General features: G+C 52.1%; 10 protein-coding genes across 10 annotated transcripts; 2 read left to right on the top strand and 8 right to left on the bottom strand.

Annotated features, from left to right (window-relative positions):
- Positions 1-897: 897 nt before the first annotated feature.
- On the bottom strand, positions 898-1,435 carry BU24DRAFT_339564 (bola-like protein; the record flags this gene model as incomplete). The annotated part of the gene is made up of 4 exons (XM_033523187.1): positions 898-1,069; positions 1,158-1,168; positions 1,228-1,323; positions 1,391-1,435. The coding sequence occupies 4 exons, from the start codon at positions 1,433-1,435 to the stop codon at positions 898-900; spliced, it is 324 nt and encodes a 107-aa protein (XP_033390589.1).
- Positions 1,436-2,217: 782 nt separating this feature from the next.
- Positions 2,218-4,063, top strand: BU24DRAFT_338637 (acetyl-CoA synthetase-like protein; the record flags this gene model as incomplete). The annotated part of the gene is made up of 2 exons (XM_033523140.1): positions 2,218-2,440; positions 2,523-4,063. 2 exons carry the CDS (start codon positions 2,218-2,220, stop codon positions 4,061-4,063), a joined length of 1,764 nt encoding a protein of 587 aa, XP_033390590.1.
- Positions 4,064-5,585: 1,522 nt separating this feature from the next.
- BU24DRAFT_40737 (uncharacterized protein) lies at positions 5,586-6,249 on the bottom strand. Its single transcript, XM_033525805.1, has one exon. It carries the CDS (start codon positions 5,948-5,950, stop codon positions 5,639-5,641), a length of 312 nt encoding a protein of 103 aa, XP_033390591.1. The 5' UTR covers positions 5,951-6,249; the 3' UTR covers positions 5,586-5,638.
- Positions 6,250-7,822: 1,573 nt separating this feature from the next.
- BU24DRAFT_430635 (WD40 repeat-like protein) lies at positions 7,823-9,350 on the bottom strand (the record flags this gene model as incomplete). Its single annotated transcript, XM_033529824.1, has 4 exons — positions 7,823-8,150; positions 8,209-8,333; positions 8,384-8,886; positions 8,939-9,350. The coding sequence occupies 4 exons, from the start codon at positions 9,348-9,350 to the stop codon at positions 7,823-7,825; spliced, it is 1,368 nt and encodes a 455-aa protein (XP_033390592.1).
- A 223-nt stretch (positions 9,351-9,573) lies between these two features.
- On the bottom strand, positions 9,574-11,100 carry BU24DRAFT_417892 (ER-derived vesicles protein-like protein ERV14). The gene is made up of 4 exons (XM_033526839.1): positions 10,686-11,100; positions 10,419-10,574; positions 10,295-10,361; positions 9,574-10,087 (listed from the first exon to the last, which is right to left on the bottom strand). The coding sequence occupies exons 1-4, from the start codon at positions 10,784-10,786 to the stop codon at positions 9,995-9,997; spliced, it is 417 nt and encodes a 138-aa protein (XP_033390593.1). The 5' UTR covers positions 10,787-11,100; the 3' UTR covers positions 9,574-9,994.
- A 319-nt stretch (positions 11,101-11,419) lies between these two features.
- On the bottom strand, positions 11,420-13,158 carry BU24DRAFT_363405 (methionine aminopeptidase 1). The gene is made up of 4 exons (XM_033524210.1): positions 12,876-13,158; positions 12,412-12,813; positions 11,809-12,355; positions 11,420-11,756 (listed from the first exon to the last, which is right to left on the bottom strand). Exons 1-4 carry the CDS (start codon positions 13,011-13,013, stop codon positions 11,647-11,649), a joined length of 1,197 nt encoding a protein of 398 aa, XP_033390594.1. The 5' UTR covers positions 13,014-13,158; the 3' UTR covers positions 11,420-11,646.
- Positions 13,159-13,377: 219 nt separating this feature from the next.
- Positions 13,378-15,477, top strand: BU24DRAFT_417894 (kynurenine 3-monooxygenase-like protein). Its single transcript, XM_033526840.1, has 3 exons — positions 13,378-13,742; positions 13,820-14,034; positions 14,096-15,477. Exons 1-3 carry the CDS (start codon positions 13,637-13,639, stop codon positions 15,233-15,235), a joined length of 1,461 nt encoding a protein of 486 aa, XP_033390595.1. The 5' UTR covers positions 13,378-13,636; the 3' UTR covers positions 15,236-15,477.
- Positions 15,478-15,636: 159 nt separating this feature from the next.
- Positions 15,637-19,796, bottom strand: BU24DRAFT_488505 (uncharacterized protein; the record flags this gene model as incomplete). Its single annotated transcript, XM_033533556.1, has 3 exons — positions 15,637-15,982; positions 16,044-19,520; positions 19,578-19,796. The coding sequence occupies 3 exons, from the start codon at positions 19,794-19,796 to the stop codon at positions 15,884-15,886; spliced, it is 3,795 nt and encodes a 1,264-aa protein (XP_033390596.1). The 3' UTR covers positions 15,637-15,883.
- Positions 19,797-20,975: 1,179 nt separating this feature from the next.
- On the bottom strand, positions 20,976-23,706 carry BU24DRAFT_439007 (uncharacterized protein; the record flags this gene model as incomplete). The annotated part of the gene is made up of 2 exons (XM_033530276.1): positions 23,351-23,706; positions 20,976-23,284 (listed from the first exon to the last, which is right to left on the bottom strand). The coding sequence occupies exons 1-2, from the start codon at positions 23,538-23,540 to the stop codon at positions 20,976-20,978; spliced, it is 2,499 nt and encodes an 832-aa protein (XP_033390597.1). The 5' UTR covers positions 23,541-23,706.
- An 878-nt stretch (positions 23,707-24,584) lies between these two features.
- BU24DRAFT_338769 (uncharacterized protein) lies at positions 24,585-27,248 on the bottom strand (the record flags this gene model as incomplete). Its single annotated transcript, XM_033523147.1, has 1 exon — positions 24,585-27,248. The coding sequence occupies one exon, from the start codon at positions 27,246-27,248 to the stop codon at positions 24,585-24,587; it is 2,664 nt and encodes an 887-aa protein (XP_033390598.1).
- Between the last annotated feature and the right edge of the window lie 734 nt (positions 27,249-27,982).

The following is a 27,982-nucleotide window of genomic DNA, read 5'->3' on the forward strand; positions in this document are numbered from 1 at the left end:
CCTCAGACCTACCTCTCATGACATCCCCCATTGCGATTCCCACAATCCCCATACCGTCCCAATCGGGCAAATCATGCATAATACACCCACTCCCTCGAATGAGCTTCGAAGTAGACTAGCCAGCCCAGTCACGCGTTGTAAGGTGACAGGCAGTATGACATCAAATCCTCCTCTACTGTTCTCGTCTATTCGTCTATTCGGGCCAAACAGCCTTTCGAATTACGTTCGTAGGAAAGTCAGGGGAGTTGAGTCAGGAGATTTTACTTATGCTTGGGGCTGTTTACGCGGCGGTGATGGATGGTGGATGGTAGCGAGGAGCGCATTGGCGGGAGGGGGAGCGGGCTTGGGTGTGACGTCGTTGTCGCGTGGTTTTTTGGCGTCTACCTACGAGTATGGATGGGGTTCTCTGGGGCTGGGAGGTGATTGGGTTGGGGGATTTTGCTTTTTTGAGTATGTGGGCGTATGGGGAATGTTGGGTGGTTTGATCGGGGATGGTGATGGGATTTTGGGTTTGTTGTGGTATGTCATGTGTGTGTAAGTGGATGAGTGTTTGTGGGGTTATATAGGGCTATCTTATGGATGGTGTAGATCTATGGGACATCAACTTCCGGACGCTTTTGCTTGGTATGACAGTCAATTATTGTTATGCTCATGTCAACGAGTGATGTCGGCTGAGATGTCTTTTTTGGCTCACGGTATCTCTCAATCAGATCTTTTGTAAGTTTTGGATCATGGCGATAGGTAGGTCATGTACATTCGAGATAATAAAACACTTTTAGCTATATCACGAATGCCACCTTATATATTCGAAATAATCAAATGTCTACATGTCATGTTCGAATCTTCCTTTCTATCATACAATCATACTGCTCATTCTCCCTGACTTCATGATCACGACTACGCGGCCTCCTTCTGCAACAATCGCTCTTCCTCCTCGGGAGTCCGCGTCTTCAACTGGAGGGCGTGAATACCCCCTTCTTGCGCCATTTCATCCTTCATGAGAGAGTACACCATCCGGTGTCTTGCGGGCTGCATCTTGCCCTTGAAGGCTTCTGAGGTTATCACGAGTCTGGTGGGTGGATGTCAGCTGACCCGTTGATTATCCCGAAGCAGGATCCTGTAAGTGGAAAAAGCATTGGGAAAACTTGTAGTCGTACCTGAAGTGTGTCTATAAGGACGTTAGCGATTGCTCGGTTCAGAGTGTATGAAATTTTTGGGTCTACATACCTCTTTGCTGGTCACGCCTCGCATTGCGGAATGATGTGCGTGTTTGTGCGAGTCGTTGTGGATCTCCAACGTTGTGGGCTTCAACGTCTCTGTGATCTAATGTAATGATTAGTGCGAATCCTTTCATCTCTCATCTAGCCCTTTGGCCTAGAAAGTTCAATACTTTTGCCCTCATTGCATCTTCCATTGGAGTCATTGATTGAGCCATGGCCGACATGTACCGCTTTCCAGCGAGGCCAAACCTTCTGAGTAGCATCAACGGTCTGGACTGGGTCTCGGAGAAAAAGTGAATTGGGAAGAATAAGCTTATTGGTCAACGGGGACGCGAAAGTGCTGGCGAAGATGAAGATGTGGATATTCGGATTGGCGATGGTTGAACATTCGGTGATAGATTTGCAAACCGAGCCGCGCGCCAAGCACCAACCAGGCAGTCGCGGGGATGTTTTAGTGACCTAGAAGACGATGCCATCATGACCTTTCGGATGCTCTTCAAGCATCAATTGCGCTCTATAATACAGGCATGAGACTCTCAAAACCAATTCACTGCATCTGAAATATCTCACATCAGCTACTCGGTCACTTGCAATAATCGATTGACTTGTCCGAATATGAGCAATCCCGGATTCCGAGAGCAGCAGCACCCTATCACTCCCACCCGCGAATAACGTCAGGGCAAGCAAGGCAAAGACCAGCAACCCTAGACGGCAAATCCATTCCCAACCCATCCCATCCCATCTCATCCCCCCACATCCCATACCGACGGAGCTGCCGTGCTCCGGATCTCGCTCGACTCGTACATATGCAGTCTCTCCCAATCCCTGGACCGGTCCCGTAATGTTCGCAGCCGCAAGATCTTCCCTCTCACGCACTTTGTTTAACCCTGCTGTTGCTGCTCGTTCATCGTCGCTTTCCTGCCTGCAATCGTTTCGCTGCGTTCGCGTCCATCCTCGTGCTTCACACTGCTACGTCTATAGCCCTCACTACGTCAGAATGGCTTCTACCCTCCCTCGCTTGCCCATCTTCGAAGCAATTAAAAACCACGATGGCCAGAGTACTGCAGTCGTGCATTCGCTCTCCGGACGCACATTCACCTACGGAGAATTGGTCAACGATGTCGCAGCCGCAAAGGATCTACTGCAGAAGAACACAGGAGGGAAGAGTGCTGAAGGAGAGAGGATCGCATTTTTGGTAGAGAATGGGTATGACTATGTAGGTGCGCATAGAATCCCCCCTTCCCCAAGAAAAATGTCATCTCAATTGAGAGTTTCGGAGCAATGCAATTGACGTATCTGTAGTGACTCTGCTTTCGATTCTTGCTGCGCACGCGATCGCCGTGCCGCTATCTCCAACTTTCCCAGCCCACGAATTGAGATATATCCTGGATCAGAGTGGATCGCTCATGTTGCTGTCGTCGGAGAAGTTCCAGGACAAGGCCGATGAAGTGCTGAAGGAGGGCATGGATACGGCGCCGGTGAATTACAAGCGGAATAAGATCATGATGGGCAAACAGGACGACTATGTTACGTTGGAAGAGCCCACGAGCGACAAGGGAGGAATGATGCTATATACATCAGGGACAACAAGTCGACCGAAAGGCGTACTGCTCCCACAAGAGGTCCTCACCGCGCAATCGCATTCGCTATTGGAAGCCTGGAACTACAGCAAGAAGGACATTCTCCTACATGTGCTACCCCTCCACCACATCCACGGTACAATTAATGCCCTCCTCACGCCACTCTTCGCCGGCAGCACAATCGAATTCCAATTCCCCTTCAACGCCGCCGCGGTATGGGAACGTCTCGCAGCACCGTTCCTCCCCACCCCGGATCCCTCGAAGAAACCCATAACCTTCCTAACCGTCGTCCCCACAATCTACACCCGTCTCCTCTCCAGCCACCAATCACTCTCCCCAGAACTCCAAACCGCATCCAAGACCGCCCTCTCCCCTTCCAATCTACGCCTCAACATCTCCGGATCCGCCGCCTTGCCCACCCCCGTGAAGTCAGCCTGGACAGAACTCAGCGGCGGCAACGTCCTCCTCGAACGCTACGGCATGACAGAAGTCGGCATGGCGTTGTCCTGCGGTCTGTCGTTCGCCGACCGCGCCGACGGCTCCGTTGGCTGGCCTCTCCCCTCCGTACAGGCGCGCCTCGTGGACACAGAGACAGGCGAGATCATCAAGGAAGGCGAGGAGATCGACCCAGCGACCAACCGCGAACGGCACGGCGAGATCCAGCTGCGCGGCCCCACCATCTTCCGCGACTACTGGCAGAACCCGGAGGCGACGGCCAAGGAGTTCGTCGACGACGCGGACGGCAGGGGGAAGTGGTTCAAGACGGGCGACGTGGCGGTGCGGAGGAACGTCGAGGGGACGGGCAAGTCGGATCAGGAGTGGGCGAGGGGGCCGTTGTATTTCATCCTCGGCCGCAAGTCCGCGGACATCATCAAGACGGGCGGCGAGAAGGTTTCCGCGCTGGAGATCGAGCGCGAGATGTTGTCGCTGCCGCAGGTGTCTGAAGTCGCCGTCGTGGGGCTCCCGTCAGAAGCGTGGGGTCAGAAGGTTGCGTCGGTCGTTGTGCTCAGCGAGGCTGGGAAGACGGCAGGTCGAGGCGGGAAGCCGTGGGGTGCGATGGACATGCGGAGGGCGTTGAAGGATCTGCTGGCGAACTACAAGATCCCGCAGGAGATGAAGGTCGTGGAGACGATTCCTCGAAACGCAATGGGCAAGATCAATAAGAAGCAGCTCGTCAAGGAGATCTGGGGCGAACCGCTGGAGAACGGCACCACAAACGGACATGCAAATGGTGCGGTACAGGTCCCTAATGGCAGCGTGTGAGGCATTCGAACATGTCTCACTGCAACACTACAGACGTGCTACACGAAGAACCAGACGAGGACTCGGAGGACTCGATATATAATTTGGTCACACCTCCAGCCGCATCACATCAACTGGAAGGTCCGATTCAATCTACCCCACACACCCGGACCCCATGTACACCACTCCACCCACTTCCTCAGCACTCAAAACATGTATTCTTAAAACAAGAAAATAATACATCAATTAGATATAGATTGTCATACTAAAAAAAACCCAACACCATTCGCATCTACTATAAAATCAGTCTTCCTGATCGACCAACCCATCCAAAGTCATATACACACTTCCCTATTTATCATGTTCAAAGCCATTAATCCTATCCATCTCCATAAAACAAAACACAGCCTCACAAAACACCTCCCTCCCTCCTTCCCTACATCTCACGAGGCTACGCTACACTACCTGCCTACCTCGTACACCCAACATCCCACAAGGCCCACCACCCTTCCCCTCCCCCTCCCCCGCACCGTTGCTTGCATCTCACGAACACCCAGCAACCGCCGAAAACGCGCGGGTACCTCCTGGCGCTCTGCCTTGCATTGCATTGCATCGCACCACACCACAACTTCCACCACCACCTCCACAACGCACGACACAGCATAACATATAGGGCTGAACCTTAACACTCCCTCGCATTTTCATTATAATCGCGGACGTGACCTAGACATTAGGTATTGTCTGTACATACATACATGTCAGCATGCGTTGCGTACCTCTCACCAAGGCATCAACATCCAATCTCGCCACTCGCGAAGTAACTGTCCGCTCAGTGTGCACCGCACAGCCTTAACACCCTTTTTCCTGCGCCCTTCCGCTGGGAGGTGAGTTGGGGTGTACTGTGATTTTGAGAAGTTAAGGGCAAGTAGGCAGCGAGGCAGCGAGGCGATGTAATGTAAGCGAAGCACGTGGAGTATCAAATATCCTTTGCATGTGTTTGGATAGCTTGGGGAATGTAGGCGACTGTTGTACGAGGTACTGGGTGCTGCTGTAGTAGTGGTGATTAGAGGGAGATGTAGATGGGGAGGTAAGTGTCACTAGAGTATTATAACATATTTGTATGTCAAGAAGATTTGAATTCAAGTTGCGATTTCGATTCCATTCCTCCCGTCGTAAATGCTACATCTCACCATTCATTACCAACCCATCATAAACCCAGAAACATGAAAAATCCCAATAAACCACAAAGACTGATCAAGCGGGGAGATATCACTGAAGAACCTCTCAAACCCTTCCCAAGAAAAAAAAACCAAGGCCAAAGCCAATCAAAAGAGGAGTGGGGAAAAAACACAAAAAAACAAACAAACGCCGGATGCAAGGGCTCCCAACGTCCCAACGCCAGATTATGTATGCTTATACACGACAGCTTTGCCCTGACCACCTACTCACCCACGTTCTCGTCTCACGGAGACGAGTGTGTGGATGGATGAGTGGATGGGGTAAGCTGCCTTTCACCATCGTTTCCGCCTCCTCTCCATGAGTCATGAAGGGCGAGGATGGGGTAAACGACGTGAAGAAAAAGAAGGAGACGAGGGCTTATTGATAATACCCAGCGTTTCCCGCCGATGTCGAAGTGTTGGGGTCGTTCGACGGGCCGCCGCCGTTGTGGATGACGGGGGGTTTGTTTCCGTAGCGGGATCCTCGTGAGGTGGAGGATGCGGAGTTGGCGTATATGCTTGAGGCCGAGGAGCTGCATGTGTATGCTGGAGGGATGTTAGTGGTTTGGAGGTGGTTGAAGGGGGTGTTGGGAGAGGCCGTACAGATTGTCGAGCGCGGGGACGACGAGCGTTGGCCGTAGGCGCCCTTGTCGTGCGTGCTGGAGGAGCTGTATGATGTGCGGGACGACATTGTTGACTGTTTTGCGGGCGTTCGAAGGCGTCCGGGAAGATGGCTCAATTCGAGAGTGATCAGGGTTGGAAGTGATACTGTGATCGAATAGTAGGCCTTGAAGTTATTCCTGGAGCTGTGGCGGGAGCAAAGGGCGGTTGACTGATCAAAGATGGAAGCTGTGATCTGAAGGATTGATTGTTGACTAGAGATATGACTGTTCAGACGAGAAGATATATGAATCAGAGTGACTCAAGACTGAAGATTGAAGACTGAAGTTGAAGGTGTGGAAAAAAAGAAAGACATGGCCATTGAGGCGTCCGATTTATACGTCTAGGCAGATACCTGAGGCCGGTAGCATGGTGGCTCCAAGGACCGACTGTTCAGTCCCTCTTCGGAGAACTCCTAGAGCAGAGATGGCCAGGAACTTGGGTGCCTGGATAGCCAGGACAGCATCCAGCGAGTGAATGTCCAGGACCTTGATGAATCACTGAGGCTATGACCTACCCGGTCAAGCCTTAAGGCAGTAATCGCCAGGGATGATAGGCTGCACCATTCGCAGCACACGCCGGCAAGCCGAAAACAGTTCGCCAAAGAGTCATCATGGGCAATTTGGGGTCATCTGAAGACGCGCGGAACAACAGTTCGGTCGAGATGAGTCGGCGTCGGCACGGTGGGTGGACGGGTCCGTTCGAGGAGCGATGACTGCGACCTGCAAGGCACATCAGGCAGAACCAGTGACAGGGTGGGTGGAAGGGTGACTGTCGCCGCGCGCCAGGCTGAAGCTTCTGGTGAATTCAGGAATTGAGTGGGCGAAGAGCGCAAGCAGCAGACGTCGTAAGTCACCGGAAGTCCAAAAACGGGACAGCGTGGGGGCTGGAGAGATGGATGCCTGAAATCATGGTGATGGGCGAGGGAGGTAGGGTAGCGGCAAGACCCCGAATAGACCAGCAATAACGACGGAGGACTGAGAGACGCGCGATGTTGGAGAGAAATGTCGGGAGGCGAAAGAGAATGTGTGTTGGTGTAGGAGAGATGGAAAGGCCGGAGGGTTACAGAAGGGCGGTGATGAATGTCATGGCGGGGGAGGGGGAATGATGGGGGAGTGGACATGGGTGATGGATGACACACGATCTAATGGGGGGGATGGAGAAAGCAACCATGTCCAAGCGCTTCCTGCAAGCCATGTCTTGTTATTCAACCATTCATCCTTCTTTCCCTCTCTTTATTTATCCCAAGGGAACACAGAATGGGACAGGATCTTGCGTGGCCCATCGTATCGACGAGGTACGAGGTAACGCAACACACCCTAAGTCGTGCATCGCATCATCTAGTTAGCACCTGGGAATGATCCGAGAGCACCAGCCTTGTATTACATTGGCAGCAGTAGGTTACTACCGGTTCGCATCTCTCGCCTTGTCTCTCGAGCATCAACCCCTGAAGACTCGGTGCAAGGCTTGCCCTGTCGGATGCAAGCGATACAGAGCCACGGCCCGGGTCCACCCACTTCGGGTCCTACCTGTTCCTGCGCAGGTGAGCATCGTTCCTGTGTCCGAGATTGGACGATTCATCGACGACAATATGCGCTCTCGCGCAGATGACAAGTAACGACAAACCGGTGAGTATTGACGTGTCAATGACTGTCCCTTCAACTGCCTCGGTGCTTCCGATGTCATCTATTCTCATCACCCAACTTTCACCTGCAGAAGCGTGTTTCCGCCCCCAAATCGCAGTCACAAATTCGAAGATGGGAACAGTACCGAAGGTGAACGAGATTCATCATTTCAATTGGACTGGACGATGACGCGTATGGATCCTTCTTGAATTCCTGTCGTGGGTATCATTCCTCCTGTTATCGCCCCCAGGGTGTCTTTCTTTACCCTCGCTTCTGTTCTAATCCCAATATTTCAGGACGCCGTCGAGATCACCCGTGATAAGCTTCGACGTCTCCCTTGGATGCCATTGCACAGCCAAGACCGGGGAATCGCTTGCCTTAATCTTGTGGTACATCTTACACGTCTTCCAGTCCCAGAAACAAACATAGCCTCCGCTGTCTCCAGAGCTGACGAATTGTCCATCGGGACTGATGGCCACATCAGGCGCGTAACCAGCAACGTTGTGGCCCCTATAGCTCTTCTTACGGTTTTGGCGGAATCGGTCAGTGGACGAGTACACCACGATCTGATTGTCAGAGCTCTGGAAAGCCATGTACTTGCCCGACCTAGTACAAAATTAGAGAAACGCTATAAATAGATGATTCCAAGAATAGGACCACTTACGGATGGGGCGAAGAGCGGACCATAGCAAACATATCCGCTTCTGCAATGAACTTGATCGGGACGGGGATTCCATATTCCCAAGCTCGGAGGGACTTGTCATCTGATGTTGTGACGAATCGTCGGTCCTGGTGGATGTCAGCATGTAGAGGATCAGAGGTATGCAAGGCGAACTCACTTCATCACAGAATGTGATTGTATTGACGGGCCCCAAATGATGATCATATTCCTGCACGAGTTCTCCGCTTCGGGTATCGTATTGTAAGATCTTCTTATCGCTCATTCCAGCCAGGAACTCATGGGGCGAAGACGGGTTGATACGGACGACATGGGGTGTCTTTCCAGTGGTAAATTTGTTGAGACATTTGCCCGTCTCGGTGTCCCAAAGCTTCATGAAGCGGTCATAACTTGCGGAAATGAACTGGGTACCGCTTGGTGCAAAGTCAATGTCGTTGACCGATTTCTTGTGGCCAGAGTACGTCCGTAGCAGTTCACGATTATGGTACGCATCCCAGATAGCAATCTTAGAATCTGCCGATGCCGAGAGAATAAGATGCCCCGAATCTGGAAAGAACCTGGTCTGTGTAATCGACTTGGTGTGATATTTGAATGTATGTATGAGTTTCTTGGGGTGGAAATTCTTGACGTCCCCGCGGTCTCCCGTGAGCTTGATGTTCAGATCTGTAAAAGTTAGATTTGCCCCTTCAATTCTGCCATTGTGTAATCAACATACCAGTTGGAACGTGCATGTACGTCCTGCCTTGATAATCGTATTCCTGGCTTCCCACGAATTCACTCGTCTCGCCCTCAGCCTCGGTGTCCGCATAATCAGTACCCGCAAGCTTCTTTGGCGCCGCCGTGGGGTTCTCCTCTATGTCATCCTCCTCATACACAATCTCGATTTCCTCGTCATCTCCAAACTCATCGTCCAACGCAGCGTCCGGTCGCTCTTCCTCGAACCTTGCCCAAGGGCCCTTGTAAGCTCCGGCGCCAGACATTATGCTGGAATCGCCCTTTTTCTCCCTTTTTCTCTTCTTTGATTGCCCATTGTTGCCTTCGATCGATCGGTGTGCTTGTCGAAAGCTAGCTTCGCTGATGTACGTTTCGGCTGCAAAACCGGTGGGAACTTTGCCTGCGCCCGCCATATTGCGACGAGTTCACCGGAATCCAGCTACAGATTAGCTGAATATTTTGACAACACGTGAATGCTGGTCGAAACGCTGTTGTTGGAAATTTGGAGGGCAGTTTTAAAATCGCAAACTATGATAGAATTGGAGGTCCAGTGCCAAGACCCATAGGTAACTTGAAAAGCAGGCAGCTACTAGCACGTGAGTAATCGATGCTTTTCGAGACATGCTTTATTATTGCACTTGCACATGCTTCTACAAGCCGTAGTTGATTGTGTTATTTTAGATTAGTGGCTTTTGGAGTCCCAGAAGAACCTCAGGTTTCAAAAATTAATACACAATTACGCATTTACAACTAGAAGCTTGCTATCATAGCCCGTCTACACGTTAAAACGTAACGCTTATTTCGCCCGCTGACGTGACACATAATCCGGCATTCCTCCCTCACGTAGATATGCCCAGCTCTTATCGTCTTCTAAATGGTATAGCTTCTCCCTCTTCCGCCCTTCATGCTACCGCCTAACGCCCCCGGTTCGACATTTCTTCACGAAATGTCTTGATCTTCCTCGTTTGTTTGATCGATTTCATACGTTCCAAGGAACGGTATAGTCAGTTGAACATCTGGTTATTTGCCGCGGAGATGGTTGCACGTGCGAACACATCTAGTGAGACTCGTCGCGGATAAGGGCAACGATCATGCTGTAGAGGTAGAAGAAGAACATGATCAGATGGAAACCCAACTTGATGAATGATTCCTGCAAGGTGTTAGTCTTGATCTAGGCTCATGGTTGTTATTCAGCGCTATCCGCTTATATGGAGTTGACAGCTTTGTGGGAAAGCTGCAGAGAGCTCGACAGGGAACCACTCTTCTCCAGAATTTGCCGCAGCTCTCTTTCCCACAAAACCAGCATCGCCGAATATTCGCACTAGGGGTATCTGATTGAAAATGAGGGTCCACATGCCTTCTTGTGTACATTCAACTTCCTGAAGATCTCAGTAGCATCCAAAAGATGTTGGTTCTCGAAAATTCTATCGGAAATCAGCTATGCCCGCAGTTAATATTGCGATTTCTATGTCTCCACATACTTCTTTGCGTTCCAAGCGAGGAGCGGCAGGTTGAGAATGAGCGCGATCCAATATCCGTTGATAAGGAACAAAAAGGTCAAGAATCCGTGCACGGCAGCTTCGGGGACGATGTAGGTGTTGAGGCGGTTGCAGAGATCAATAGGGTTGATGTAGTCGCTGCTTCAGGTCAGAATACATTTGCGATTTGTGTGCGGAGGAGGCGGGTGAGGCCCGAATGCGCCGATATGGCCGACTTCTCGAGTCTCGATCCCAGGACGTTGCACTCACCATTCCAAATCGCTGTACATGATAGTGAAGAAGACCTGAAGGAAGAGATTGACGGCGTTTATCAGCACCGCCAACAGGTACAACCATGCTTCTCCAGACATTATGGCGTTTTATGTGCGGCGTAGTTGAGATGAATTTGATTCGAGAATTCGAGGGAGATGGTTTGGAGGTTGTAGAGAGCTCTGGCGCAAGCAGTCAGTTATCAGTGTGTGGGATCAGATGTCAAGAACGATCGTGTGGTGCAGGTTTGTCGGGCTAGGCGGGAAAGCGAGCTAGCAGGCGGCGGGGTGTAGCAGGTGGAGCATACTTGTACAATGACGTAGAGAATCTTAATATACGGCAGAAGCACAGCGAAATCGGGCGGCGTAGCTAGGTGTGTTGAGCTCTGGATAGAGGAAAGGAGGAGAGGCTGGAGGATGTATTTGAATGACGTTTGGTACGAGTTGAAGTGCAAATGCACCAAGGTTCGACTGGGCAGTTGTTGACCGGGTGGATGATGGCCCATGCACATTCTCGCTTCCGCGAACGGATTAATCTACTTCGGGATACAGCCTCGTCTGGCCTGGCCTGGCCTCGCTGATGGATGACCATGCATGTTGGCTAGGTAGTTACTCGTACGAGTATTGTGGCAATGGAGTTGGATATTGTGTTAGCCCTCTTCACCTGATAACCATGGCGATTTTATGTAGCTATTTATCTGCACAGTAGGCTTGGATTTCACACAAGACCATCATATGTACGTTGAACGACAAGCTTTCATCATTTCGTTTCGTTTCGGTTCGTCTATTCAGTTTCAAGATGTCTATATCCGTTACACAATAGTCCAAACAGAAAGCCCGGTAATTGAACAGGCTAATGCGAGCTTAATTCAACTACATATTGCCATGCACGGAGTTGGGGGATATCATGATGCTTATGTCAAACCTCAGAAGAATGTTCGCGGACGCTCTGTAATCGCCATTCAAGCAGCCTCGCCATTGGCAACTGGCATTGGCACAGCGCCTCCGGGGGAATCTGGAAGCCTTGCAGTAAGAATCTCGACACCATCTTCGGTAACAAGAAGAGTATGTTCTGTTATATGTTAGCCGAATGCGGGTATAACCACCATCGTAAAGAAACTTACCAAACTGCGCAGTCCGAGTGCCGTCCTGTGTAACACTGGTCCAGTCGTCAGGCCAGGTCTTGTCTCTCCAGGTACCTAGACTGATCATGGGCTCAATAGTGAAGCATTGTCCAGGTTTTGCTTGCCCGATAGCCTTGTTCTTGGCATAATGTGGAACATTAGGAGCGCAATGGAAAAGTTGGTTGATGCCGTGGCCGCAGTAGGTCTTGATCACACTGCACTTCTTGGTCTTCGCATGCGCCTCAATGATGTTACCAGCATCACGGAAGAGCATGCCCGGCTTGACGATATCGATGGCCTTATCGAGACACTCACGTGCTGTCTCTACAACGCGCACGGAATCAGGATCCGCCAATGCCTTGTCGCCAATGTAGTATGTCTCGTTCAAATCGCCGTGGAAGCCGCCGTGATAAAGGGTGACATCGATGTTCAGAATATCGCCATCTTTCAGGACTCTCTGATCGGGAATGCCGTGGCAGATGACCTCGTTTGGTGACGTGCAAACAGACTTGGGGAAGTGGCAGTAGTTAAGAGGCGACGGGTAGGACTGTTCACAGTGAGCTATTTCAGTTCACATACCATTATCATATTGTTTGTTCTTACGTCTCGCTCTAAGCAGGCCTTGTGAACGATCTCGTCGATGTAGTCGGTCGTAACACCAGGCTTCGCAGCCCTGGCGGCAATGTCGAGAACCTCGCGCGCCAATCTGCACACCGTGCGCATTCCATCCTGCTCTTTAGGTGTGAGGACCTTCACATTGTGCCTGCCAATGATCTTCTGCTCCGAGTATGGGATGCCCTTCTCTGCGTAGTCTGGATGTTGTATGCTCGCGGGGACCTCTCGTCGAGGCGACAGTGGGTATACGGGTCTGAGGCTTCCAGTGAAGGAGAATTGTGGGAAGGGGTTGAAGTGACCGGTAGCTGGATCCGGGTGAGAAACGACCTTTGGTGTGAAGAAGTTTTGGAGAATACTACTTTGCGACTTGTGGAGCTTCTTGTGTTCGGCCTGCGCAAGCGTGTTAGTATTGCTGGATCTTGGTGTCCGAGGTAGTTTTCTGCAGTATTTACCCAGTTACGCTTGAAACAGTCTTGTGAACAGAAGAAACTCTCTTTGCCAATCTTCTGGCAATTTGGGCACTGTAGCGAGCTCGCCTCGTTGTCGCAACCCAAACATTTGCGCGCTGCTGCTGGCGCGTCGGTGGCCATTTTCGGGGTATTTTAAGGGTAGGAGTGTGTAGAATATTTGAAAACGTAGTATAAACGCTTCTCCAGGAAAGATTGTGGTTTTATCCTACTGCGTAAGGTGACAACGATATGCCGTACTCCGCTAGCCAACGCCCGGAAAGTTTTCTGTAGTGCGGAACGCCGACCGAGAACAACGGAGTCGAGACGAACGAGACCCGCGCGCCACAGCTGACATGATTGGCTGGACTCTGTGTCTGCTAACTAATAATGATTAGTCATGAAATCGACAGATGGGTTTGCGACATCGCGAAGGAAAGTGGGATGTCACGTGAGAGTCCCTTCTCTCCACCCATCCGCGATTGCGGTCATACATTCTCCCGTTCTACCGATTTCTATTCATCTGTCATCTCTTTGGAAGTCATCTGCCTTTTTTCTTTTGAGCAGAGTTAATCCTCGTTTGCTCCGTTTTCGCTTCATTCAATTCCTATGTCCCAGCCTTGCTAGTCCTCGAGGAACGCGGAGGAGCGACCCTTTCCGCTGTTGTACACTAACAATACTTTCGATTTTTTTTCTTAGACATTGACACATTGCGTTACCGTAAAAGTTTCCCAAGCAACATTGAATCCCAATAATCAATCGCAAACATGCCGGAAAGATTTATTGTCGTAGGCGCTGGGCCTGTAGGATCTCTAGCTGCTCTGTATGCAGCAGCGCGGGGCCACATTGTAGAAATCTACGAATTACGACCTGGTATACCAACCCCACCAGTTCTGATGTCGGCAAACGAACTCAAATCTTATGCATGGATGCTTACCTCAAGGAAATAGATCTACGCGATCCCCAAACCACTCCTCTGAACTTTGCCAAGTCCATCAACCTGGCGCTCTCAGAACGAGGCATCAACTCTCTGCGAGAAACCGCCCTGCCCGAGATTGTGGAGTCGGTCCTCTCGGAAACCTTTCCCATGCAAGGCCGCATGATCCATGTTCAGAAGAATGGCAAATACATCCGTGAGGCCCAATTGTACGATGCTCGCGGCAAAGTAAGCTCGCCCAGCCAATGGCTCATACTCACGTCACGTGCTCACCAATTCACCTTCCTAGAAACTCCTAGCCATGGACCGAACGGGACTGAACACTGCCCTTTTGGACCATCTGGAATCTATGCCCAACGTCACCATCCACTTCTCCCACAAGCTCACCGGCATCGACTTCAGATCACGCACAGCATGGTTCGAACGCCAAACCACGAACGCCGCTCGCGCCATCGAAATCCAGGTCGGCTTCTCCTTCATCATCGGCGCGGATGGCGCCCACTCCGCCGTCCGCTACCACATGATGAAGTTCGTCCCGATGTCGTACCAACAACAGTACATCGACAAACTCTGGTGCCAATTCCACATCCCGCCGTCCGAAACCACAGGAGACTTCCGCATCCCGCCCAACTACCTCCACATCTGGCCGCAAGACGAATCCATGTTCATCGCGCTCCCCAACCTCGACAAATCCTTCACCGCGACCCTCTTCTCCACCCGCGCCAACTTCCAAGCCCTCGACACCACCACCGACATCCTCGACTTCTTCACCACCAAGTTCCCCGGCGTAGTGCCCGACCTCATCTCCCCCCTCGAACTTGAAGACCAATACAAGTCCAACCCGCACCTCCCCCTCATCTCCATAAAATGCTCGCCCTACCACTACTCCTCAACCGGCGTCATCGTCGGCGACGCCGCACACGCCATGGTCCCCTTCTACGGGCAAGGCATGAACGCGGGCCTCGAAGACGTCCGCGTGCTCTTCGAGATCCTCGACCGCCACCCGCCCAACCAGCGCGCAAAAGCCCTCGACGAGTACTCCCGCCAGCGCGTGTCAGACGCCCACACAATCAACGACCTCGCGCTGCGGAACTACGCGGAGATGGCGACGGACGTCAAGCGCCCGCTGTACCTCGTCCGCAAGTGGATCGAGGAGACGCTCGACCTGTGGGTGCCTGGGTTCGGCTGGGCGACGCAGTACTCGAGGGTTACGTTCAGTAATATGAGGTACTCGGAGGTGCAGGACCGCGCGCAGCGCCAGGCCAGGATATTGAATGGCGTCGTTGGGTTGGCGCTGGCTTCGGCGGCGGTGTCGGGGGCGTTTTTCGTCAGGGCGGGTGGTGCCGAGAGGGTCAAGATGGGCGTTTTGAAGAGCATTTGCTGGGTTGCGAGACGGGGGTCGGAGTTGCTGCAAAGGGTTCAGGGATAGAGTCTTCACCTTCATTGGTTTCTGTATAGTACGTTATGTATGCATGTAATTGTTGGACCGGGCGGGGCGGACGGAGTCTGTCAGAGTCAGCATAGCAAATGGCGGGATGTTTGATATGTAAATCGTAGAACCTTTTCCTTTTCCTTTTATCTCATCACGCATATTTTCCTGTACAATCGATCGATCAATCATCCATCATATTTCCTTAAACACTCACGTCATTAGAATTCCAAAAGACATCGTCATCTATAACGTAAGAGAGAATCGTAACATATGTATACATTTCAGCCTGTCCCTTTAGTGGTAAAGTACGATACAAGGTGTCGACCCTTATATTTAGCCGTATGTTTCGAATGACAGAGAGAGGGGGTGTGGGTATTGAAAGAAAGTACAGGCAGCTAGCTACATTGAAACCCGTTCTATTGCTTTTTCGTCCCGAACGGGGACTCAATTGGGTATCATGATAGAGGTAAAACAGCTTCCTGAGGGAAGCATGGGAATAGATAATACATGTGAAACACCGCCCAGCAACACCCCGCAAATGCAACAAAATCGTCTTGAATCGAACTCGAGAAAATCCTAAGACGCACATATTGTACGAAGCGTAAAGATTCCGGAAGGACATGTTCGTAAGGAATGCTACTTGCCCTAGCAGCGATCGTGTGACCAATCCAGCACATTGAAGTTTCTTTTCTGCTCGATGGAAGGTCTTGATGCCACATTGTGGGGGTGATCATCTTTCGTTGCCTAGAGGAACGTTAGTCACGTTCGAAGGGCATATTTATTGGATATCGTCATCTGTACTTTCCTTCATCAAGCCGGTGAAAGAAGTCAGTCTCTGAAAGCCGAAGGAGAAGTCCCGGAATGCGTTTCCGGTCGATGAGGCCTCCGGCAGCAGTTCAGATGCAGTTGCGTCTTGTAACGACACATTTGCTGGTTGACCTCGACTAGATGAACGATGTCCTTCTTGCCTCGCGGCGGGGGAGCTATATACGTTTGGCTGTTGTAGCCTCAGATTCGATCTCAATTCCGAAGCCCGACCGTGTTGGAGCTTTTGTCCGGCAGATGGTGAACTATACATGGAGGGCGTACCCGGTTGGCTGGGTGTCCAAGGAAGACTGCGTCTAGTCCTGGGGGATCGCTCCGATGTCATTGGAACCCGTAACTGTTCTGACCTCGGCAGGCTGTCCTGTCTAGCCATCGGAGAATATACGGCGTCGTTCCCAGATTGCACACCATCTTCTTTCTCCAGTTCTTTCGTTATATTTGCTGGCAGGGGGAGTCCAGCTGTACGGTATTCCGATATTGCAATGCGCTCATCCCAGTCGATCTTGTGCGGGGTCACGACGCGTTCGAGCGTATCGACGTCTTTCACAACCCCCTTCTTGTAGATCACGTCCTCTATAGTGTTCTTGTAGAACCGATGGTATGGCTCAATGTCTTCGATATCATTGTCGTCCGCAATCCATTGCTGCATAAATTTCTTGTAATCTGTTCGGTGTCTGATCAGGTAGTCATCCCACTGATACTTAGGTACCATCTGATCACGTTGTTCTAGCTCATACATCTCTGTGCATAGCTTGGTGAAGTGCTTCAGATCTGCCTTGTATTCTGGATATGCTTTCTTGAATGCTTCATAGACAGCATTCGAAGATTGCTGTTGTGTGGATGGCATAGTGGTCAGCAGGCTAGATACACCTTCAGTAGGCTTGGCAGGATGAGTGGGCAGCTGAACTTGTCGTCTTGGTTCGGGGGTTGATGGTTTCTGTGCCGCTGGTACTGAAGGTGCTCTGCTATCACCTGGTGGGTCAAAGAATATAGGAGAGCCCTCTTCGATGTTTCCTCCTGGAGAATTGTATACAAAGCTGTCACCTGTCGCGTGAAGGGTCCTAGGAGTAGACCGGATCGGGTGGCCATAGGGGCGAGGGGATGCACTTGGGCTGTAATCAGGATCGGCGGCTTGTTGCTTGTTTTCCACATTTCGCACTGACGTCGTGATCGTTCGATTCAGTTCAGATTCCATATCAATCTGCATGACGCTCTCCGAGTCTTCAGGTTGCTCCGATCCATTTGCATCTGGCAGAGTGACCGCGCTGATATGTCTGATGCGGTCATCCCTGATCCTGTCCGTCGCAGCCTTCCTATCCTCGTCAAAAGACTCGGCCAACTCTTGAGTGGGAGGTGGCCGCGACTTGAAATCAAGTAGACGGACCTTAATCTCTTTCTGTCTCTTCTTTGCTTTGTGAAAATCAGATTTTGTTGGGGATTCGGAAAGCTTTCTCTTGGACAAGATGTCTTGGGCATTGGCTTTGGATGTATCAGGCTGATCCGGTGATACTCTTTCGTCGGAATGAATAACAGGAGAGCTCCTGGCCACTTCAATATGGGAGATGGTATCGGCCTCGTTATTGTGAATGGGCACTTCATTCATGGCCAGATCCTCGTCAATATCCATGTAATCATCCGCATTCTCATCGTCGACAGCCTGTTCCGTGCCTGGAGCAGGGATGAGTGAAACATTCTCGTGAGACGAAGACGGTTCTTGATAAGTCCCAGGAACGACCGAGGTAGAAGACGTGTTCTTGGTTTCTCCACTCGAGTCGTGGTCTGGTGCAGACGATGTGTGGCTGGGCTCATTAGTAGTAGTGCCAGTTTTCGCCTTTGAGTAAGGGGTTTCCTTGACTTGGATTGTGGCTTGTGGGATTGATTCCTTAGGCACACCTTGGTCCTGCGTCTTTATGACAGGTTGTAAGCGGCCGGAGGCTTGTATAGTGTCTTCACCCAAACCTTGCGGTACTTCGAGCACCATGTCTTCATCATTATCCGATTCGATTGGAGGTACACCTGGTGGCGATGATGCAGGGGGTAGCACATCTATAGGGGTTGGGACCGAGGGAGTACGTGGTGGTATGCTTTTTTGATTTATGCGCTCAGCCTCTCGCGTCTGTATGGATGCCTCAAAACTAGAGTCCGGTGGAAGCGCCGGTCTGCGTATCTGAAGCATCTGAGGCATTGGTGGTGCCTCGGGGGGAGGTGGGGATGACGACCAAGGAATAGCGCTCGAGGGCATATCGTCAATTGATTCGTCATCGTCGTCACTATCATCATCGATGACCATTGCTTCCGAGCCTTCCATGTCCTCGTCAATATCAGGCTGTGCACCTTGATCATCGTCATGGTCTGCTTCGTCGGAAGTTGGGTCTTCCTCAGTAGTTTCTTTTCCTTGGTCAGAGGCGGCAATCTGTTCAGCAATTTCATTATATATCTCGATCGGTATGTTGCCCACAGGATATCTGGAGCCTGGTTCCGGCTTGTGCCACGTCTGAGGCATAGCCAACAACTTGGCCTGTTCTCTCGAGACTTCCGTAGTTGTAGCATTGAAAGTCCAACCCACCATCCATGCTGGCTTGAAATGGGCGTCACTCGGAACGGTTGGTTGATCTAGGTTTCCATCAACAATTTGATCGTCGCCTGATGTAGAGTCACAGTCTGGCTTTTGTTTGCTTGCAGGATCCTGATGGTTTGAGTTTGGCAATGATTCAGTGTCCTTGGCTAAACTCGCCTGACCCCCGTGTGGTTGTTCAACCTTGTTATCTGGGATTGAGGCTCGAGATTCATCTTTTGGATTAGCAGACTGCTGGCCTCCAACAGGTGGCTTCTTGTTTCGTTCGAGTAGCGCAAGCAAAGCAGTCTTCCGGTCGCTATCTGATCTTGGTACCTGCGCATGCTGAGACGGCTGCACCTTCTCGGCCGTCGCCTCGGTCCCTTTGGGCTTTCCTATAGTTCCAAGGGACGTGTTATTGTTGAACGGCACAGATTGCGTACCAAAGTATGTCGTATCATTCTGAGTGGTAGAGCCCTGAGTGCCGATTGAGCTCACATCAATGTTGCGTTCGTTGTTCGACTTTTCACGGCCCATTTCGGCATCTGGATCAGGCTCCTCCGTACGGAAAATCCTCTCTTCTGTTTCCCTGGTCTCTTTTAATTTCTCCAAGACTTTCACAATGATCGGGTTCGATACCAGGGGCTGGAGCTCGTAAGCGCCAATGACATGGAGACTAAGCGGTTCAAGATCCGCCGCGTGAACGATGAGACGAAGTGCTTGATCAGACGGGCCCCAGGAGCTCCACCTGATAGAGAATTTTCGGATGGAGAGAATGTGCTGACTCTCTAGCACACTACTGGACGACAGCAATGGGTAGCGAGCGGCGAGGTCTTGCAAGCACGTAGGTGTGACATTAGCTTCGACGAAGTATTTACCATCAGAGAGCCGAAGTGGAGATACCTAATCACGGACGAGTTAGACATTGCATTTCAAGACGTGTTCTGATTGATAATTTACCTGTGAGATTTGCAGACGAGGATGCTTGCCGGGTTCCAATTCTAAAGGTGTGACGTCGAGGAAGCTTCCACTATCTGCGTACAGCCCCGACCACACGCCTTGTGGCTCTGGGGGAAGGCCTTGCAGCTTCCGTTCAATGCGGGTTTGTAACCAATCTCGGCCCTGGTGTAGCTCAACGGGAATGTCGTTTACGAGCCAGGGTTCGAGGACATCTTCCATGAGAGGCGTCGCGTGGGAGTGCAGTCGTCGCGTCGCGTCGAATTAGTGGTCGCTCGGTACTGGGACAACCACCGGTACCAGGGCTGCAGGACGACAAAGGAAGGTTAGTGAAACCATCCAGAAGCAAGGCGTTGGGCGAGTTATGGTAGAAAAGTGAGAATAGGGCGAATAATAGGACGAGCTCCCAGCACAACAGCTTGCCAGCAAGGAAAAAGAGTGTGATGTGAGTGTTGAATGGATTTATTGCATGTTGCCAACGTCGAAGGTCGCAATTGCTCCAGTTCGGTTTTTTGGTGGGTCGCGGGGAAGTGGGCGCTTGCCATGAGTGCACGGCATTATTTACCTAAACCTATTTCAGTTAGTTGCATATTGAACCATCTTGTAGGGGCTTCATTAAATGCTTCACTAAATGAGGTTCAGTATGTTCAGTCTATTACAAAATACCGACGGTTACCGACAGTTTTGTCCGCATTGTTATCATCTACGGGTATTATCAACAAACCCAAATATCAAGAGTATCTCTAACTATTATCTTCCAAGCACTTTGGTAGGTAGGTAGATAATTATTCCAAGCAAGATTAATATCACCAAAAATAGCTGCGGTGTTCACAGCAGATTTTGTGCCATCATCTTCTTGATACTAGAAAACAGCATTATGCAAGAATCTAGAATAATAGAAACTTGGATTATAGGTACACTGTAAGCATCAAATAAAGGTGTTACAAGGAAACGAGGAGGGGTGGTGGTCGTGGTGGTCGTGGTGTGTAGAAGGATACCATTTCCATCGGACTATTGGTTCAATATGGACGTTGTGTGTGGTGCTGGTGTGTGTTTTATATACCCAATGTTTCGATATAAATTTATTTATCTACCTAATTCGATCTATCTATCATAAATCGTCATCATCATATCCACCTTACCCAACCAAATCCACCACACCCACCATCATCCCATACCTCCAACCAAAAAGCCACCCTCAAACCGTGTAGTTAACCACTCAGAAGCAAGAAAGAAAATAAAAATACGAAAAAGGGGGGTATCCATCTATATCAACCATTCACCCATCCTTCCACCAAACCCAAACCCAAACACAAAAAAGGAAATTCAAACCAAAAATCAACTCGAATCAAACGCAAAAAGAACACCCACAGAGAGGGTTGAGAGATGTTGGGTCTTTGATTAGCGGTAAAGCCACCCCCCCTCAAATCTATTCCCATAATAATCCTCCTCCCCCTCCTCCCCTTCCCCACCACCTTTCCTCCTAACAATCGTAACCCTCCCGTCCCAGTGCCCCTCTACGAACACATCCGCTCCAACCGGTGCAGCAGCACGGGCTGCGTCGTACGCTGCTTTCCTGTCCTTACGGAACGCGGCGAGTTCGGATATGGTGTCGTACATCTTCACTTTGCCACCCCCTGCGTCGGGATTGGGAGGGGGGAGGGATGAAGAGGGGGAGGGGGAAGACGGGGCGAGCATAAGGCCGTCCATGGCTGCGAGGGGGAGGTGGTGAGATGGAGTCGGGGGAAGACCGCACTCGTCGTCTGTGAAGAAGGAGAAGTCGTGGGCGGCGGCGTGCCAGAAGGCTTCCGAGTCGGGGTCTTCGGTTGAGGATTTCGTGGGCGGGGCGTGCCATCCACTTGACGTTTTCTTGTTGTTGGACGAGGAGGGGGCAGGGGCAGGGGGCGCCATTTCGAGGACGATGCGGCGGAGTGCGAAGATGGTGCTTGCGTGTTGTTTCTCCGCGGTCGTGCGCGTGCGGCCGGGTGGGAGCATGTACGTGTGGTGGGCGCGGAGCAGCGCAATGGCGGATTCTTCGGCGGCGGAGGTGATGAAGTGGATGAGGCGGTCGATGAGCTGGCGGTCGGGGGTCGTGGTTGGGACGTCTGTGAAGACGAGGGTGTGGGCTCTGGGGAGCATGCCTGGGTGGAGGCGCGGGGATTGTGCGTATCGCATGTCGAGGCGGGTGCGGCGGTCTTCGACGTAGTGGGTTGAGTTGTGGCGGGATCGTGTGGGTGGGGTTTGGAGATGTGTTGGTGAGGGTGCTTGTCCGTTGGGAATCTCGTCGGTGATGTTGGGGAAGGGGGTCATCGGTGACACTGGGGAGAGCCTCCCTCTTGCGTCGCGAGCAGGACTCAGGGGTGTGTCTTCTTGTCCGAGGAAGACGGGTTCGGGTGCATGCGCTGGTCCGCTCTTCACGATGGTAGGCTCCGGAATGACTTCGATGGCCGGGGGCGGCGTGTCTGTCGTCGACGAGTTCTTACCCAGTCCACTCATGCCAGCTATTGCACCGACGAGTGAATGTGCCGGGAGTTCGACCGGCCCTACAGGTTCTGCAGGGAGTTCGTGGATCTGACTCTGCTCTGCCTCGAGCTCCATCTCAGGCGGCGTCTGCACCGCAAGTTCGTGCAAATCTCGCGCTGGCATTTCGGCATGCACATGCCCAGCATCTAACTCAACCCGCGGCGAAGGCAACGGATCACTCGGGCCATCTTTCGTGATGATGGAGTAGTGAACCCTCAAATATGCCAACTTCTTCGCTACACCGTCGGCAAGCACAGGCGTGAGCTTCTCGACACCAGGAAGCACGATATCCTCCTCGCCCTCATCACTGTACGGACGCTTCATGACGACTGGCAAAGTGCCAATGTCCAACACCTGGAGCCTCCGCGCCCTCAGCAAGCCGGACACGCCCTCGACCGTGAAGCTATTCCCCGAGATATACAGATGCGTAACACCCACATCAGGCGCCTGCTCAATAGCAAGGCTGCCGACGAACCCCCCCGTGAGTTTGTTCCTGAGGTGGACGTCGAGGTTCTCCGTGCCGAAGATCTCCGTCTCCTTCCCGCCGGCTTCCCACGCCGCGCTATCGGGAAGCTGGCGACGGAGCGGGTCGTTCATGCTCACCTCTCGGACGCAGAAGTCCAGCAGCTTCCGCGCGGATTTGTCGGTCAGGTGGACGTTGTCGCTCACGTCCAGGCTGCGCACCTTCGTGCCGATGACTTTGGCGATGCGGTCGAGGTCCGGGTCGCGGAGTCCCAGCTTCCTCATCCTCAGTACTCGGAGGTTCCGCAGACGGCACAGTTGGCTGAACACATTTTCGTCCCTCGCTGCGAGAGTCCGCGACAGGTCGAGGGAGATCAGTTCCGGGAAGTGAAGAAACGCCGTGGCCAGTCCAAACGACGTCGCGTTGATGCATCCCGATGCGTCGAGGAGTCGCAGCGCGAAGCTCGGGAATGCATTCAGATGGGTTGACGCCCACCACTGGCTGGAATGGCGCAGCGTGAGGAGGGCCGCATGGTCGAAGAAAGGCAGGCCGTCCACGATGAGGGACTGCAGTCGTGGAAGTCGTTCCAGACAGTCGCGGAGCCATTCTGCGTGAGGCCCTCCGTAGATCTGAGCATGGGCTGGCGGTAGATGCAGCGTATGCGTCAACTCTCGAACGCTCAAGCGAGCCCAGGTTAACGTCCGCTTGAAGCGCGTCAAAGCCACTGGGGGGGTTGTCAGTATCTTATGTTACACTAAATGGTGGGGTTCTATCGTGCTGGTGGCCGTACCATACACAGTGTCGTTCTGCACTCCAAAGTGAGATGCAGGATTACCCCAGAGCTGAGGGGTGAATATCTCGTGCCATTTCTGGCAGACCAATGCCGCAGAGCATAAGTCGTCGGAAAGAAGATAGGGCGCGACTAGCTCCCAAGGGTTCTGGCTGACCACGCTCTGGTAGGACGGAAGCAGATCATCCATGATTGAGCAGTCAGTCGATGAGACTAAAATCTTAGACTTATGACGAGTTGAACATGTCGAGGAGGTCAAACCAAAACCTTACAACAGAAAATGTCTTAGGGGGTGCGTAGAGTTTTAGAAAAGGCGGGCCGTTGAAATGCAAGAGTGGCGGAGTGGAAAGTCGCGTGGGTTTGGATGGTGGACGTGGATGTGCTGTCGATAAATGAGATCAGCCAAGATGTAAGGCCCGCTAGCCTTGTGTAGGTTCACCGGCGACCAGTCGCGGCCAGAGTGTTACACTGTTCCTATATTGATGCCTTCTTCGAGATATTTCATGTGCTCAGCCGCAGCTTGGTTACACTTTCGAGCAAACTTTTCCAACTTTTCTGTTGAGTCGTCGAATCTCACCCCTCGTCGCGGGTCAAAGTGATCCATCACCATTCAGCAGCCACTGACACCCAATGCATTTGAGAAAGTCAAGAAATCTATCCAATTCATCGTCAGACTGATTCGTCTGCACATCTAGTTTCCTAATCGACAACGCGCCAGCCTATCATCGTGACAAAAAGAGAGCCAAGGGTAGCATTTCATGGTAAAAAAAATAAGAAAGAAATCAAATCCGGTGAAGGCATTTGGGAGGTATAGACGCTAGTTATACGAACCAAGACAAGAAGATACGTTAAAAAAAGGGGGAAGATGGAAAACTGTAAAGAAGAGAAGGAATGTCCAAGAAAATCTGAATGAATACACCAGACTTGTGTGACCGTACCACTTGGAGAGTAGGACCAACTATGCGTAACCAATAAGAATATCAACAAGTTATTTTCTCCGTGCAAAATATGCATGACTGTTCCGTGTTTCCAATACGACCATGTAGAATCGAGAACGTAGAAAGTGAAATCGTCCCTATGTGCGAAAAGTCGAGATCGTCCCCGGGAGTATGAGTAGTTGCCGTACAGAAGAAGTGGGATTGCTGTAATGTAGAGTCGGAAGGGAATAATGAACGCCGGCATGCTTCACTCCGCCGGCCTGGGAGATGGCATCAGTGGTGCGTGGTTATTGTGTTCACGTCGAGCCCACCAAACCCAGCCCAACACCATCACCATTCATACCGCCCTCATCGCGGCCTCGCGAGCGCCCCATCTCGCGAATTCTTCGACCCTCCATCAGACCCCGCAAACCGCGCTTTTGGAGTCCAACAACGGCGCTGACTTCGCCGCCCCAGATCTCTCTCTCGGTGCCGTCGCCAAGCCCGCTGTCTGACGTGGATGTGGATGTGGACGCGGATGTCGCCGAGCTGACTTCGTCGTCGTGGATCCTGTTCACGTCTGTGTTGATGCGGAGGGCACGTAATGTCGGGTCGAGAGAGCGCACGGCAGCGCCGGCGTCATCTTCGGGAGATCCTGGGGTGAAATCGTTTCCGTTTGTACCGTTGATAGGTGCGCCGTTTACGCCGAAGAAGGCGACACTGGATCCGCCACCCGCCGCCATGGCTGCAGCATTGAATATCGCAGCCGTGTTTCGATTGTCCAGTAGCACGTGCAACCTTTCGATGATGACCTCTAGGAGTCCGTCGATCTGATAGGGCCGTGCCAGCTGGAGAAGAGAGCACAGAATCTGAGGCGAGCTAAGAGGCGAGCTTGGTGATGGGAGAGACGAAGTGTACAAGAAGTGAATTAGAGCCTGTAGAGTTAGGTGGGTGTGAGGGAGGAACAGAGTCCGTGGCCGCAGATAAGGCGGTTGACCCGACGTCTCAGGCGGTAAAATCGTTGATTGGGAGGTGACAGACGAAGACGTTGACGGTTCGGAAGACCCACCAGTGTTGTTAGTGAGCGTAGTTGCTGCCGAGTAAGCAGTTCTGATTGATGGGGTGATCGTGATACTCGAATTGCGAGAAGGATGGGGAAGTACGTTGGCGCGAAGTGTTGCTGTATCGGAATTTTCAGTGCTCGATATGCTTTCGCGCAATAGCTGGTTGAAATAGGGACCCCATCGTCGAGCAATCAGGCGCGAATTGACCGGGATTCGTTCGCCATCCAAGGCGAGGAAATCCATATCTGCAAGCTCTCGCATGCCTAGCGCAAGCTGGCCCAGCCCTGCAGCTGCAGGCGACAGTGTTCGCCCTCCTGCCCTCAGGTCCAGCTGATCAGTCGGTGCGGGCGCACTGACAGACGCAAATGCAGAATTAGGCTCCACCTTCCGAGGGTTGTCATACAGACCAAAGGCCTCTAATTCTACGATGCAAATGTTGGAAAAATTGATGCGTCGGTGGTTGTAATCCTCGACCAAGCTCCTCTTGCGGTTTCCTAGGATGACGAATGAATTTCGGCGGTTCCATAGCATGCCTCTGTTCCAACTTCCTTGACTGAAAATGTTGCCTCCGGCTTCGATCCGTCCCCAGGTAAGAGTTCGTAGATCAAGTGCCCACAGAGCATACTCTTGCTTCGAAGATGTCAAAAACGTCCCGCTAACAACGAAATGATTGTTGATGATCCCTCCGTTGGGGAAACGCAAGCCTGGAGGCGAGAAATTTCCCATCATGGGCTTCTCAGAGAGTGTTCCGTCTGGATGTCGTATCTGTAGTTCGAGTTTCACGTCGAGGAAATTGTAATTCGAATATATGAGCATCGAGGATCCCTTCTCCGCGCTTGCCGGGTCCTGTGGCTCGGGGGTGACATCGCCGCGTGGGACTCCTGTTCCTATGCGCGTGGGACTGATATTCGTCAGTGGGGCGACAACACTCCTGTAGGCGCCGCAGCTCCTTCCGAGGGTGTTAGTGGCGGTCCATTTCAGGCTCCTCAAGTTGAAGACGCTGATTTGTTCAATATAGTGGTTGGAACTGTCTTGACCACCTACTACCACCATCTCAGCGCCTCCTTCTCCATCGAACTGCACACCGATAGATCCTTGGTTAGGCTCCGAGGTAGATGGGTTGTGCTTGATCGCACCCAAAGTTGCATTGGACGAGGAGAAAACTGCTGAAGAGGGTAGGATAGTCGCGCAATGGGCATATCGTCCTTGTGGCGCATCGGAAGTCTGCACATGCATCCATGTTCGCGTGGGCACGTCATAGATATGGACGTCAGACATTACGACCACCTCAGGCTGGGCGTCTGAGGGGGTTCCCTGGGATGATTGCGATTGGCCTGGTTGGGGAGCAGCTGGAGACATGCCGCCATAGCAGACGAGCTTTGTGTCGCCAAGCGTGCAGACACTGTGGAAATATCGTGGCGATGGTACGTCGCCCCTTGCGTCGATCTTGGTCCAGTGCCGCCTGACGAGGTCGAGCTCGTAGAGATCCGATGTGAGTGCTGGCCGTGTTCGAGACAGTTTCCGCCCGCCGAATACATACAGCTTGTCGCCTAGGATGGTGGTGGTCGCGCCTACCAGAGGATGTGGCTCGCGGCCAGTCGTTCGGTGGACGTTACATACGAGACCTGAGAGTCCAGACGTCGAACTCGTAGGGGTTCCCAAGCCTGCCGTCTGCATGATTGCTGGCGAAGGAGCCATGCCGAGTCCGGGGGTCCGGGAGGCAGACGTGGGAGGGCGTTCGGGCATGCCATTCTGGTCGTTCTGCTGGTTCAAGCTGGTGGAGCTGCTGTTCATGCTGGAGATGTAGTTGGTGCTGCCATTACGGAAGGTGTCCGGGTACAACTGGGAGGGGGAGGGTGCCGAGGTTGACGAGTCGATGGTATTCGTCCGGCTGGTATTTGGCGTCTGACGAGCCATACTGGCCGGACTCAGAGTCCACGGGGGGGATGCAGGTGATCTGAGACGTTCGAAGTCGAGGGGTAGGTGGATGGGTGATGACGAAAATTGCTGAATCGGTAGTGCCCAGTCCGGAATTACAATCTCAACATGCCGAGATCGTACACTAGAAGAATCGCCAACGGATTTCCGGCTGGCGGGAGAGTGACTTGCGAGGCTCTGGTGGCCGCTGGAGAGGATGGTAGAAGTCCTCGATGAGCTGAGGTGGATGGAGTTGCAGGGACTGTCAGGTGCTACGATCGGAGCATAGCGCGGGATGATGATTGGAACGTGCTTTGGTCTGGTTGGAGAGGAAGAATGGTTCGAGGCGGGAGGTGAAGAGTAGACTGAGGATGGAGAGGGTGGACAAGATGGAGATGGCGGCGATGGCGGAGCAGGGAGTAGGATTGGCGGATGTAGCTTGCGATGAGAGCGGACGAGGGTAGTTGCAGAGTCTTCAGAGCGTTTCCGCTGGTTCGACAGGGCGCGTTTGATCTTTGACGCCCTGGGCTTCTTCCAGAAGGCGGACGGAGTGGTATGGCCCAAAGGAGTGGCAGAGGCTCCCACGGAAGGATAAGCGATCACGCCTAAGGGGAGCATGTCAGCGATGAAACTCGGAAACGCACGCCAGAATTGAGAAAAGGAAGTATGGAAGATGTGAAGATTGACTGAAAGAGGACAATCTCGTGGTTTTCAAGTACCCCAGACGGCCTTGC

Source organism: Aaosphaeria arxii (genome assembly GCF_010015735.1).
Source record: "Aaosphaeria arxii CBS 175.79 unplaced genomic scaffold BU24scaffold_1, whole genome shotgun sequence".
Lineage (NCBI taxonomy): Eukaryota > Fungi > Ascomycota > Dothideomycetes > Pleosporales > Aaosphaeria > Aaosphaeria arxii.

Coding starts and splice junctions, on each gene's coding strand:
- BU24DRAFT_40737 (XM_033525805.1), bottom strand. CDS start 5,950: ATGTCGTCCCGCACATCATACAGCTCCTCCAGCACGCACGACAAGGGC.
- BU24DRAFT_417892 (XM_033526839.1), bottom strand. CDS start 10,786: ATGTCTGGAGAAGCATGGTTGTACCTGTTGGCGGTGCTGATAAACGCC. Junction 10,575..10,685: donor ATGTACAGCGATTTGGAATG/GTGAGTGCAACG, acceptor GACCTGAAGCAG/CGACTACATCAACCCTATTG. Junction 10,088..10,294: donor AGTTGAATGTACACAAGAAG/GCATGTGGACCC, acceptor AACACCTTGCAG/GAATCATTCATCAAGTTGGG.
- BU24DRAFT_363405 (XM_033524210.1), bottom strand. CDS start 13,013: ATGGCCACCGACGCGCCAGCAGCAGCGCGCAAATGTTTGGGTTGCGAC. Junction 12,814..12,875: donor ACTGTTTCAAGCGTAACTGG/GTAAATACTGCA, acceptor ACGCTTGCGCAG/GCCGAACACAAGAAGCTCCA. Junction 12,356..12,411: donor AGGCCTGCTTAGAGCGAGAC/GTAAGAACAAAC, acceptor CACTGTGAACAG/TCCTACCCGTCGCCTCTTAA.
- BU24DRAFT_417894 (XM_033526840.1), top strand. CDS start 13,637: ATGCCGGAAAGATTTATTGTCGTAGGCGCTGGGCCTGTAGGATCTCTA. Junction 13,743..13,819: donor AATCTACGAATTACGACCTG/GTATACCAACCC, acceptor TCAAGGAAATAG/ATCTACGCGATCCCCAAACC. Junction 14,035..14,095: donor TGTACGATGCTCGCGGCAAA/GTAAGCTCGCCC, acceptor TCACCTTCCTAG/AAACTCCTAGCCATGGACCG.